Source organism: Idiotropiscis lumnitzeri, chromosome 10, assembly GCF_059441095.1.
Source record: "Idiotropiscis lumnitzeri isolate Australia: NSW breed Sydney's pygmy pipehorse chromosome 10, RoL_Ilum_1.0, whole genome shotgun sequence".
Lineage (NCBI taxonomy): Eukaryota > Metazoa > Chordata > Actinopteri > Syngnathiformes > Syngnathidae > Idiotropiscis > Idiotropiscis lumnitzeri.
The window spans coordinates 21751315-21765567 of record NC_142400.1 but is presented as its reverse complement, the minus strand read 5'-3'; the positions used below and the strand labels follow the sequence as shown (position 1 = coordinate 21765567).

At 41.3% G+C, this 14253-nt stretch overlaps 1 protein-coding gene across 7 annotated transcripts in view; it reads right to left on the bottom strand.

Annotated features, from left to right (window-relative positions):
* Positions 1–14253, bottom strand: part of LOC148329655 (CUB and sushi domain-containing protein 3-like) — a 493599-nt gene that overhangs the window by 327385 nt on the left and 151961 nt on the right. For all 7 annotated transcript variants that reach the window (XR_015845569.1, XM_088306210.1, XM_088306213.1 and 4 more), the window contains 4 exons: positions 12624–12793; positions 11741–11897; positions 8342–8533; positions 1089–1215 (listed from right to left, as the gene is read on the bottom strand). Coding sequence is in view for 6 of the 7 variants with exons in the window: in XM_088306210.1 (XP_088162336.1) it covers positions 1089–1215; positions 8342–8533; positions 11741–11897; positions 12624–12793 (646 nt within the window). In the remaining variant the exon portion in view is untranslated. The remainder of the gene's footprint in view (positions 1–1088; positions 1216–8341; positions 8534–11740; positions 11898–12623; positions 12794–14253) is intronic.

The following is a 14253-nucleotide window of genomic DNA, read 5'->3' as shown; positions in this document are numbered from 1 at the left end:
AATAAGAGAGCTTCGTGGCATACGTCACGACAGAGTGGACGTGTGTATAGTTGAGGAAAAAATGAAATAACAGTAGACAGAAAATAGCCCTAACTGAACTCATAGTATATTGATTAATAATAAGGGGATGGGAAACATTTGCTATGTTTCTCTGCAACATAAAACGAATGCATGTCACAGCAGAAATAGATTAGGTGGTAGGTGACTGCATTATCTTGGAAGGGACAAACTTAACATGTCTACAACGTGGCACATTATCTAATGCACCTAAATACAGAAATACTACTGAATGTTATGTTAAAATATTTGAACTTGTATAAACAGATTGATCAAGTAAAAATTATTACCTGGTTGTTTATTGTGAACTGATTGAGAATGAGTACAAATTAATGAAATGATTAGTCTTGGGAATGTACAAGTTGATGAATGTGCTTCATTTTTACTGGGCAAGTTAAAAAATGTCTCAAGAATAAATTGCAAGGAAAAAGAAAAATACAACCTGAGGCTTACGCATGCGCCTCTGAGCTAGCCGACTTGAGGAAACGTCCCTCAGTTCCATGACAAGGGAGCGCCGGAGGAGAGACAGGCAGGCTTGCTTAATAGGTAAGCCGCTAACAAGCACCCTCCGCCGGCACGCACTGTACGAAACGCCCTGTAGCTCCAGCACACAAGAGCTCCATCGCAAGGGAGGCGGGGTTACGTAGTAGTGAAGCCACTAACAAGCACCCTACGCGGACGTGCACTGGACGAAGGCCGTCGTGCGTTGTGCAATTTAAAATAAAACAAATCACAATTCAGTCCTTTTCCCTTTTTTATTTTCAATGGTTAAAATAAATAAATAAATAATAATCATTCGATATATATCGATATTGACCGATACGACATACATACGTCACAATATAGTTTTCAGCCATATTGCCTAGCCCGACAGTATGACTTTATCATAATCATGTTTACTCTGTTCCTTTTCTTGATTTGCATAATCAGATTAGGAAATTTTGACATTTCCAATGGAATATGATTGAAATATGAGTGTGGCAAACAACATCATTTTTGTTTCCATTAACTGTATTAAAAACTGGAGTTACCTGACAATATTTCCAGAGTTGACCTCAATAGTCCATGTGCACTTCAGGTTGTTGTCATAGGGAAATGGGTAACCTGGTGAAAGGATGCGCCCTGAAGATTTCCCCATGAAATTGCCACCGCACTCCGCTTAACAAACAAAGACACACACACATGCACTGTATTTTTATTTGGAACTCTATAAAGGCAATATTCAGTGTGTCAGTACAATAATCCAAATAATCAAATATGCAATAATGCTTCTACCACTACTTAGCCCAGCGGTCGGGAACCTTTTTGACCTGGAGAGCCATAAAACCAAATTATTTCTATATATATATTTTTTGAGAGCCATATAGTATTTTAAACATATAATAATAATAATAATAATAAAAATAATAAAAGGTTTACTTTTAATGCGACTTCTGGTGCTGCATGTTTTTTTTTTATGTCCTTAATTTGTGTTTCCTCGACTTGATTCGCCATCATGATGCTCCGATTGTGAACCGTTCTTGCTGACAGTGGCATGTCTCTTATTTTTTTGATTATCTTGGCTTTATTTGGAAAGTCATCAAAAAGTTCATTGGCCACATCAAGCATAAATGTTTTGGCATATTCGCCATCTGTGAACGGCTTTCCACTCTTCACTATTGCCAAAGCACCCGCAAAGCTAGCGGAATTACCGTCACCTTGCGTGGTCCAGACACGCAGTTGCTGCTGGCTCGTCTGCACTTTCCGTTGCAGCTCTTCGCATGCCTTTTTCCTGCTGTCCCCCGGTGGATATTTCAATGCAAAAGAAGCATGACGCATATCGAAGTGCCGCTTTATATTTGAGCGTTTCATTGATGCAATTTTGTCATTGCATATTCGACATACTGCGGATCCTGCTCTCTCCACAAATGCAAATTCCTCTGTCCACGCAGCCTGGAATGCACGGTAATCATCGTCTTTTTTTCTTTTCGCCATCTTTTCTGTTACAAGGGTTGAAATTTTATCCCTGATAAAATTAATTTCCGTACATTGACAATGACCCGTGACGTTCTTGCGATCGATTGGTTCCCGACCTGATCCTCGGGTCACCAGCGGATTGCAAGTGCCGCAACCCACCCCTGACTTTTAAAATGTATCTTTAAAACTAATTTTAAATTACTTATTATTAAGATTATCACTAGTATTTTAAAACCAGTTCCAAAATATATATATATTTTAATTTAATTAATTTTTTTTTTGGCCCCCTCAACTCCAAACTGTCTGGGAGCCATATGACGTCTCCGGAAGAGCCATAGGTTCCCGACCGCTGACTTAGCCTATTGAACTACTTGCACGGCGATTTATCTTGTGTTGTAAATATCTTGTCAGGATTATCGTCAGTTTCTAAATTTGTCCGTCAATCAAGACTCAAAGAGGACTCTTTGTGCTTATCCTCTCTGGAGCTGGGGAGTCAGATTTATCGACAAGGCGGGTATGAGGACCAAAGATACCACCAGAAAAAAGGCATCATGAATATACTAGAACTGCAAATGTCAATGCCACAGGACAATAAAATATGACACTACATGTGTATACAATTTAAGTATAACCTACAAAATATTGTGAATGTGTTTCCTACATATGTGTGCACATTTCTTTAGATTTATCCAGATGAATTTGCTGCATGAAGAAAGAGGCCCAATTTTATATTACAATATGTCATTTTCCTTTAAAATCAGTCATGGTTGGATTGATTGTTTTTGATTTCAAGGATTTATTATATTTCAAGGATAATCTTAAAATGAACCACAACCATAAAGACCAACTACGACCTCTGACCTCTACTATTAAAACACATATTTAGATTTATACAATATTTTTTTGTAAGTTAAAATCTTTTGGCCATTTCTCAAAAAGTGTGCTTTTCCATTCTTACATCCTTGTGATCTTCTGAAACGTCATCAGTTGAGACCCGGGTACTTTTCCAGTTCAAAGTAAGAATAAACCAAGAATGCCATCTTAAAACCAACGAGCCAGTTACTTGTAAAGGCTTGGCTAGGGAAATATCCCAAGAACCATTTCATGCTGCTATCACGGAAACATGTAAGAGTCGGAGGGGAAGGTTACACATAGAAAGGCTTATCTCGACCGCTTTCCATATAAACAACCAGGCAACCACTGGGACAAGATCTGCCTAGTTGTTGTGGGACTCCCGGCACATTCTCAGGTGGGCTACCGCCATCTGTCCATGCATCATTCGGGAGACCAATATTTGACATTTTGGTGATTATTTTGGTTCTGATAGTCGCAGCGCGCCTCTCTGTCTGCTGAGTCCATGAGTGTGCCTCTCGTCGGCATTGTCCCGCCCACAGCACCATTTGATTAGTTGCATGTGCAATGGGTTACAGCCATTCAACAGTGAAAGCTGCATGCATGAGAGAGGAGAAAATATTGTAAACGGTCTAGTAAAGAAAGGAAGGTTGAGGCCTTGACCGAAATTAAAATAAATCTCAGTCTTCTAGAACTTTACTTGTAACATTATCCATCCATCCATTATCTGTACCGCTTCTCCTCACAAGGGTTGCGGGGGTGCTGGAGCATCTCCCAGCTGTCTTTGGGAAGTAGTGGGATAAACCCTGGACTGCCAATTGCCAGCCAATTGCAGGGCACTCAAGGACGAACAACCACCCCCTCTCACACTCTCACCTTGGGGAAATTTAGTGCTCAATGAACTTAGGTTATTGTAATGTTGGAAGAAACCAGAGTACCCAGAAAGAAAAACACACAAGCACGGGGAGAACATGCAAACTCCACACAGGAAGGCCGGAGCCGGAATCGATCCCACAACCTCGGCACTGTGAGGCCATCGTGCTAACCAGTCGTCCAACGTGACACCTCTTGTAACATTAATATGAACCAAATAGAGAATGCAATTTCTGGAGAAATCTCGTGTGAAGGCTGAGGAGTTGAAGCCATCTGGGTGGAAGGGTAAAATGATATTGAATGATTTAGAATGAAGAATGTGAGAGAGGAAAAAGTAATGTGAAAAGACTGAAATAAATGTTTTGAATTTCTAACTGTACCCATGTACACGTGAATTGTAAAGATCCATTTGGAATGGACGAATGGATGAATTTCTGACACTGAAATACAGTGAATCAAGTTAATCCGCTCGAATTTCGTCACTTCCGGTCAACTTCTGGTAATAATTTTGAATGATACAGAATAACATTGAATGACTTTGAATGATTCTCAAACCCGTCACTTCCGGTCAAATCCCATTACTTACGGTTCTATTCCAGTCTAATCTCGTCACTTACGGTTGATTTACGGTCAAATACTGTCACTTATGTTTAATTTCCGGTCTGATCCCATCATTTCCGGTTCATTTTCGTTACATTACCGACACTTCCGATTCACTTCTGGTTAAATCCGATAACTTTCGGTAAATTTCCTGTTGAATTACATCACTTCCGGGCAACTTCCGTTCAAATTCATTCACTTCCGGTCAATTTACATCACTTCCGGTCGTTTTACGTCACTTCCGGTCAAATTCCGTCACTTCCGGTTGAATTCAATAACTTCAGGTTCACTTCCGGTCGATATACATCACTTCCTGTTCACTTCCAGTCGAATTCCAGCACTTTTGGTTCACTTCCGGTTGATTTTCGCCACTTCCGGTCGATTTACGCCACTTCCGGTCAAATTATGTCACTTCCGGCTCACTTCCGGGCAAATTATGTCACGTCTGGTTGATTTACATCACTTCCGGTTTCATGACGTCATCCCCCGCCTACTTCCGGCTTTGTGACGTCACTCCTGGTTCACTTCAGATATGATGATGTCACTTCAGGTTCACTTACTGTTGATTGGCATCCTTTTTCAAGATGGTTGGGGGGGGGGACTATTGTCCCAGTCCAAGATGGCTGTCTCACTGGGGGTGTTCAAGGTGAATCAGCGATTAAGCTAATCACCTAGTCCAAGGTGGCTGCCAGTCCAAGGGCAGTTGAATGAGCTCAAACATTTGAATCTCTAAGTGGAATGACTTAAATGTGAATGGAAACTGAAAGCATGTGAATGTGAAATGTTGAATGTCTAATTGGACATGACTGGGGATTTTTGGGGTGAAATATGTGAAATGGGAATGCATGAATACAGTGAATGACATGAATAATGTGAAAGGAGTTACAGGTATGTGAAATGAATGACCTGAATGTCTTGAATTTCAAACTGCAAACATGTAAATGTTAAATGTTGAATGTCAGATTGGAAATGAATGGGGAATTTGGGGGTAAAACATGTAAAATGGGAATGCATGAATAGAGTGAACCACATGAATAATGTGAAAGGAGTTACAGGAATGCGAAATGAATGACCTGAATGTCTTGAATTTCAAACTGGAAGCATGTAAATGTGAAATGTTAAATGTCTAATTGGACATGAATGGGGATTTTTGGGGTGAAACATGTGAAATGGTGAATTATGGGAAATAGGTGAAGACATGAAAAATGGAAGCTTGCGAGGCGTGAATTTCTGGAATAGAACGAAGCTGGAACGGTGAAAATCGGATGAAAACTGTGGAAGTTGTTGCGCGCCGAAAAAAGGCGAGGAAGAAAATAGAATATATAAAAAATAATAAAGTTAAACGGTGTAGAATAACATATGTGCGAAGGCCTCCGCCTGCACACAATGATGAAAAACACAAAAAGTTACCTTGTGTATTGAATGTGCAAATAAATAAATAATGAATGTGAAATAATGATGTGAAAATAAAGCTACCTCTCTCCTCTAGTAGTCAATGGGGAGCGGTTAGCTCACAGGCTAACTACAAACTAGCAGCTAAATTGCTATGTCAACCACATGAGAGAGGTTTAACCACTTGAAATAAGGTTGCTTATAATATTAATAGGTAAATAAGTAAGAAGTGAGTGGGTGAATGACTTCTGTCTGTCTGTACTGTATGTTTATGTATCTGTAAGTCACATTATAGCTGATGTATTGGTTCATAGCAAAGCACGGTCTCCTTTGGTTCTCCTTGAAGGAAGACATCAGCCCTCTCGGTCAGGATGTGCTTGGTCGTTGTGTCTTCTTTCTTGATGCCTGCCCACCAGTCCCTCTGATTTGGCTGACGCTTCAGATCATGCTGTAGGTGTCAAACTCTAGTCCTGGAGTGGCCAGCTCATCAGCAAGCACTAAAGAAACCTGATAATGATCCAGATCTTTTGAATCAGCTGTGTTGCAGCAATATGCGTGAGATGGAAAACAGCCAGGGAAGCGGCCCTCCAGGACTCGAGTTTGACACCTATGCTTCAGAGAGTCCTTCTGGACAGCCACGCGCTGTTGCTGGTGTCCCCTTTCTGTCTAGCCGACTCCGCTTCTTCGACCCAGCGAGTCTCTCCATCCCGTCAGATTTATTGTCATACAGCGGCCGGTTCGGTATCCCGACTCTCATCACCTCCACTTGTGTGTTTAGCCACTGAGGGGCCGACCTATCGCTGTTGTTTGGAGTCGGTCAGGAGTACCATTCTTAAGCCAGGGCCCCAACTACTCGGCTATTGTGTGTTAACAGGTGGAACTTGTTTGTGGCATGGGGTGGACCTTGTGGCTTGCTCAAGTTCCACTGTTTTAGATTTTCTACTGTCTCTCTTTGATAGTCGGTGTCCTTCTATTCTGAACGTTTATGTAACAGCTATTTCTACTGGGGCACGGCATTGTTTCTTCCCATTCTTGGTTGACATTGCCTCCGTTAAACGTGTTCGTGAGTTAGAGGCACTGTCCATCAGTCCTTTGTCTGAATGGCACCCAGATGTTGCTGTTGTTCCTCCGTGGCAGAACACTGCTTTTGTGCCCAAGGTCCTGTACGCGTCACATTGTAACCAGCCTACCTAGCTCACACGTTTTGTGCCTACGTCAGGGGACGGTGGGGTCCATCCGGGGCTTTTGTGCCCTGTCAGGGCTCCGCGCCTTTATATGGACCTACTGCGGCCTTCTGTACATCGGCTCAGCTTTTAGTTTCTTATGGCAGTGATCCCAAGGTTGCTGCCCTCTCCAAAAAGCACTTGTTTCGCTGGATATTGGAGACCATTTTCATTCTTTTCGTGTGTCAACCAGTCCCTTGCCTTCGGACGTGTGCTGTAATTCTACTGGGGTATTACATCTTTGGGCGCTCTGAAGGTTGTGCCCTTGGAAGACATTTGTCCTTCTGCCTCCTGGTCATGGCCTGGCACTTTCTACAGATTTTATGCTGTGGATGTTGCCACTCCCGATCCTCCGGGCATGGTCTTTGGAGGCTTCTCAGTGAGGTTTATGTCTGGGATTCCTTGTGACTTTACTGGTATTGTCGGTCAGTGCTTTTAATCACCACCTTTGACAGCCTGGAGGGACATCATAGAACAACGGTTTCATATGTAACTTTGGTTCTATCAATCCTGAATGTGAGTCAGAGAGTCATGTCACTCAGTAACCTCGTGTTAACGTGAGAAGTTGCTGAGGGGCTGTCTTCTGGGAGTTGCGGGCTCTTATACACACACTGGGTTAAATAATGCTGTTTGTTGGTATGCATTCTGGAACTGCATGTGGGCGATTGGACAATTCCGTTTTTTTAAGCCCCATGGCTGGCGGTCATTCGTGGCTCATAGACCCGTAGTTACAGATGAAACCATTGTTTTATGTCGTGCGCTTTATGAGTGTACGTGTGTGTGGGTGCGTGTGTGTTGAAAAAGACAGGGCATGCATACTAGGTTGATTGAACACTAAATTGTACTGAGGTGTTTGTGAGTGTCAACGTTTTTTTTTGTTTTTTTTTTGTCTGTGTGTGCCCTGCAATTGGCGAGCAACCAGTTCAGAGTGTAAGGTAGTCGTTTACCACACGAAGACAGCTGGGATAGGCACCAGCACACCCGTCACCCTCATGAGGATAAGCGGCATGGATTATGAATGGATGGACAGCGTTCCAAAGAATACTGGGCTGGTTCTCGCACTACAGACAAGGTATTTTATCCTACTATGGTATCTTTCTACTGAATATAATCATGCTGTGTGTATTAAAATAACAAACGGTTTAATTAATAAGAGAATTGCATCATTTTTTAACAGTCCTTGGGTATAATGAGATTCAAACACCAGGGAAAATCCTTGACAGGCTGATAATTTTATTCAACATTAAACCAAATACAAAAGCTCACAATTAATAACCCATCTGTGATTCATCAATTTACATCTACACCTAGTATGTCTGGATTGATTATGAGCACAGATACTTTGCAGCAGAATGAAAGGGAGACAAAAGGTAGGAAGATAGGCTTACCTATACATGATGGCAGGCTGTTGTCCCAAGCTCTTCTTTCTCCCGTCATGCATTTCAGTGTCCCACTGCCGTGGAGGGTGTAACCTTGGTCACACCCATATGAGATCGCACTTCCAGCAAAGTGACCCTTGTCACTGACTTTGAAGCCAAATTGTGGCACACCGGGTTCATCACAATGGGATAGCTCAAAACCTGAAGAAGTGAAATTGAAAAATGCAGTAGAAATTTAAAAGAAAAACATACACGTGACAGATTTTTCATAATTAATCAAGTCAACCAACCATGTTTCTTCTCTATATGTGTTGTTAATAATAGGCATTGATTTCCATTTGCCTAGTAATTACCCAATTGATTACTTTGCATTAAAGGATTACTTCTAGACAAATTAGAATTATGTTCACAATTAAAGGGCGATTAAAAGGGGCCATTGTGTAATGTATATTATGCTTATATATTTTTCTAAAATGCTATACTTGGAGGTCACCTATCCAGCCCTCTTCTTAACACTCGTCCTCATTATCATTGTGGATGAGTTGGAGACAATACTCACGACTGAGGGCAGAAAGTTGGGTATACTCTGGACTGGTCACCAGTCAATCACAGGGCATATAAAGACTAAATAACACCACGCACATCACAACCTTCAATTAACCTAACATGCATGTTTTTAGAATGTGGTAAGAAGCCGAGGTACCCACACAAGCATGGGTGAGAAGAGGCAATTTCCACACATCCAACCGCTGAAATGTGACGCGTTAACCACACTGAAATCGGCTGGTGTTAATTCAACGACGGGAGTGTTAATTTTAACATGGGCAAAGTACCTATATTCATCCACACTACCCCTGCTGTTGAAGTAACATTTATGAAAGTGTTAAATGTTCAACATAAAATTACAGCGTTACGGCAACAAAATTTTGTCTTGAAAGTGCAGTGTAATGATACTTCTGTGTATTTGGATTAACATGGAATGGGTGTTCATGCCAACACAATACAGTGTGGGTAAAATAACCCATGCCTCATGACCTTAAATGAAACACATTATCAGATTTAAATACAAAAGTATTTTATTTTATTAAATCCAAGTTACGGTCAATCATTGTTGCTTAAGAAATAATAAAAAAATATTTTTCCCTTATTTCATTGCGTGAGCGAGTGACACATGAATGCGCAAATAAACACCCGAGGCACACAACACCATAGTTCATTTTGCGTCCGAGTAAATGTCGCATTAGACTAGACAGGCTATTATATTACTGAGTTGGTGTGAATGCAACACCAATGTTTGGTTTTTAACACTGTCTCCGAACTTTTAACACTGGCCGATTTGCAGAGCACTTGTCCAATGTGCTGGCAGAGACCATATAATAGAGAAAAAAAATCAAGCCCAAACAAACACAATCAATGTTGCAAGTCTTTAAACTTGACCATGGCCTCAATATGCATTGCCTATTTGGACAGAAAATGTCTTGCTTTGGAAAATACTCCTTGGCATCTGGGGAACCCACCTTTATATTATTTATACACATTGTTGAGATTTTGTTCGGCAATCTGGGCAGTTCCTTGATCAGCTACATTCCATTCACATCACAGTTCATAAAGTCAAATGTCTAAGGGAGAAGTTGGATTTCCCCATGCACAATTTCTAGTCATGAATATTGTACGTTGACTATTTAAGATTGTCGGACCTGACTTATTTTGGACCTCATCATCATCATGACAATCCTATCAGAAATAAAATTCCCTGGTGTTTGTCGTCCTAGCTCGGTACGGGGTCAAATCGGGACAAAAACAGCCTGATTGTGTTTATGTGTTTACCAGGACTAAGTTAAAATTACTTGGCATGGAGAGTACTGAGATCGGACTTAGGCTTGCTTTCTACTCCAAAGGTAAGAAGTGATGATGTTGTCATGTGGAAAGAATCGTGTTGTTTGTTTTCAATTAGCAGTTCCCTCTTTCACTCCGAATTGAGAGTGCAAAGGAAGTGGATGGTGAAATTTTGCATAAGGAACGCCAACAATGGATGACATTGAAAAGTATGTTGTTATGAGTAAAATACATCCCATTATGCGGTGTTCCATTCAGGGTAAACATTACGATTCAAGCCTCTGTGCTTAGTCTATCAGCCATGCTCGTACGAAATTGTGCACCGTGCATGCAAAAGAAGGAGTGTGCAATTGAATTTTTTGTGCCGCAGGTGGCAGTAGCAATTCGACACTCGAAATCCTGCAGAGTGCACCTTTAATGCCACAATTTACAGCTCGGTGTTACAAAGACAACTTATCATAGTTGCAATAATCATTACAATCATCCAATCATAATTTTGTAATTTACTGTAATGCCATGCCATGTCTCATCAAATTATCATATATTAAACAATGTTATGCATCTGTATGGAAATAAATAAAGTTTGAACAAAAAAAGAATGTTGTGTCATTTCGTGGTAGAAGCAATGCATTAGATACAATCACAACAACTAAGCGCAGTCAGCAAATTAATTAGCAAGCGAAACAAGTCCCATTTATTTTCGGCCCACGGTTAGCATTCGTTCAATATTTACTTCACCACAACGAGAGTACATACATGGTATATTCACAATACCACTGCATACCAAAATGTTAATTCCAAACCATGTCATCAATTATTCATCTGGATGATGAGGTACATTTAGGAAGGAATGAGTTTAACTGAATAAAGAGAAAATGAAGGTTAGATAGAAGAGTTTAAATTGATGTGGGTAAATGGAAGAAAAATAAGTATACCACCTGGCTTTTGGAAGATACCATGACAATACCAAACACTTAACACAGCGAGGAAGGTTGAGAGTAAAGTAAAGCTTGTTCTTCAAAAATCTATACTGTATATCATTTATTCTGTGGGCAAAGCTTTTGCACCACTATTGTGGACTACAGCTCGGCATTCAATATGATTATCCCACACATCCTCATCACCGAACTGGACATTCTTGGCCTCCCTGCCTTCACACGCACCTGGATTAAGGACTTTCTGACCAACAGACCGCAGACTGTGATGCTCGGCCCCTACACATCCTCCACCCAAACACTGAGCACCGGTTCCCCTCAAGGATGCGTGCTGAGCCCTCTCCTGTACGACCTCTACACCTATGACTGCAGCCCGGCCCACGGAAACAACACTGTCGTCAAATATACTGACAATATGACAGTGGTCGGTCTGATCTCAAAAGGAGACGAGACAGCTTACAGGGAGGAGATCCAGTGACTAACGGCTTGGTGTGAGGACAATAACTACAGCTCAACACTGCAAAAATGAAGGAGATCGTCATCGGGTTAAGGAGGAACAAGACTGTGAACTGAGTACAATGACAATAAAGGGCATTCTGATTTTGATTCTAAACCAAGAACATGGACTGTAACTTACTGTGGTATTTGAGATGAAAACCTGCTGCTGTGGCATCCTGGTCAGAGTAGAATTCCAACCAAATATAATTGGAGGTGCTGGTCAGTGACAGACCTTGCATGGATGTGCCTGTATATGAGCTAAGGAGTGGAGCAGCACCATCTTTACCATCATACACCTGGTCAGAGGAAACATGAACAGAGGACGCAATGAGTGTAAGCCTTTGGCACTATATATACTTGCTGTGTGTGGCAATTGCACAGCAAACTCAATGTGAAAATGTAATTCAGGGAACCATAACTCCTCTTATTTGATACTGCAAATGATTGGGGGTTGATTTCCAATTCAGATTGTAAAATGCATAATGCCAAACAGTATTGCAGTACACACGTTCATTTAGAGATTACAAACAGTGAATCACGTGGGGAATAATTCCAATTGCTTAGTAATTGTAAATGAAATCTCAATTTTAGGAACTTTATTTTTTATTGCAAGTACTATTATGCAAGTATTCCTGTTGTGTTTGCAGAATAGAATTCGAGCTAGTGTTGGGTAGACATCTAAAATAATGTTTTCATCAATGAATAAGAAAGAAATGTCATCGGCAGAAATGCATGATGAGAGACAAAGGCAGTGGGATAACACGCACACCATTACACATCTGCACGACAAAGACTGAGCTCCAGCTGAGACAGAGGTTTACTTGCATCAGTTATTTGATTCATCAAGTCATGCTCCAACTTCTACGGCAAACGATTTCTACAAATTTCAATTTCCCATTTACCATAAATAAAAAGCCCCAAACCGATTTACATTTAATTAGAAAATGACACAAACCGCACAGTTTTGTTTTGTTTTTTGGTGTGCGTGTTATTCAGAACAGAGCAGGAAGTCATCCATTTACCTTGAGGACGTCACCTGGTACAAGTTGAAACATGCTGGCGGTAATGTTGATGCCTTTGCCTCTTTGAACGTGAATACTGTACACACATTCATGGCTGTTGTCATATGGCAATGGATAGTTTGGCGACAAAAGAACACCCTCATTTTTGGAGACTGTCGATCCGCACTCGGCTGAAAAAAAATCAAACCAAATGAAATCAAAAATAGAAAGTAAAAATAGAGAACAACATAACAATATTCTGAATAAGTAGTCAGCGCTCCACAGGTCATCAACGTCTAGTTCGTTCGGTTCGATGTGACAACACAGTCTACAAGGGTTGTGCTTGTGGTATTATTTGCTTTGTGGTGTAACCAAAATACTCTTTTCAAAACACCTCTTGGTATGATGCAGTGTAGTTGTATAACACTAGAATACTTCACATACTGATACATGAATATCTCTCTGACAGTGTTAGCATTATCTTTGTAACATCAGAGATATAACTTTGTACTGGATCTATTTTGTTTATGGTTATAACACTTTGGATAATTGATTGAAAAGTCAAGTATGTGCTTCATTTGCTTTGTGGCAAAGCCATTTTCCTCCATCACTGGGCACTGACACATTGAGAAATGTTATCCGCTCTATTTAACTGACGGTATAAATATGTCTTACATTCTTACATTAGGCTGAATTGAGTGAATAATTACTCTGCTAATGTAACCATTCTGAATAAAGACTTTACATGGGAAGACCATCTATCCATTATCTGAACCGCTTCTCCTCACAGGGGTCGCGGGGGTGCTGGAGCCTATCCCAGCTATCTTCAGGCAGTCGGCAGGGGACACCCTGAACTGGTTGCCAGCCAATCGCAGGGCAGACATTGACCAACAATCATCCGCACTCACACTCACAACAAGGGGCAATTTAGAGTGTCCAATCAACATGTCATGCATGTTTTTGGAATGTGGGAGGTACCCGTAGGAAACCCACATAGGCACAGGGAGAACATGCAAACTCCACACAAGAAGGCCTGAGCCGGAATCGAACCCTGCACTCTGAGGCCATCGTGCTAACCAGTCAGACACCGTGCCACATGGGAAGTGAAGTTGTATAATAATGATATCTCCTCTTTCAGATGATGAAGTCGGCCGTGTGTGTGACGTGCAATTGGCGGGCCGTCTTGCAGTGTAGCGGCACCAGTCTACCAAAATAGGGCCCAGGGAGTTTGTGTGCGTTGGGGTGTTCTGATGTCAGGGGAGGTATATTGGTCAGTGTTTGTGGGATATGTGTAAATGGTTATTTTAATGCTGTGGTCTTCATTGTGATGTATATTTAAGTCTATGCAGGGTACGGTCCGATTTGCTTCTTCTTCATGTGTGAATTTTATGTTGCCGGTAATCTCTATGGTTTTCAGTGTGTCCAGCCTTCATTATTTCTAAAAGTTTCCAGAGTGTTGCCGTTTGAAAAGCTTTTGATTCCAAGTCCCCTCTCAAAAGACTGCTCATGATTGCTGATAGTGGAAATGAGAAATTAGAAGACGATGGGATTCGAGGGGGCTTACATGCTCCCACACACCTGGGACACTATCCTTCAACGGTGGCGGGAGGTTGAAGCGCAGTTTTGATCAGGTCAGGGAGCTTTATTTTGA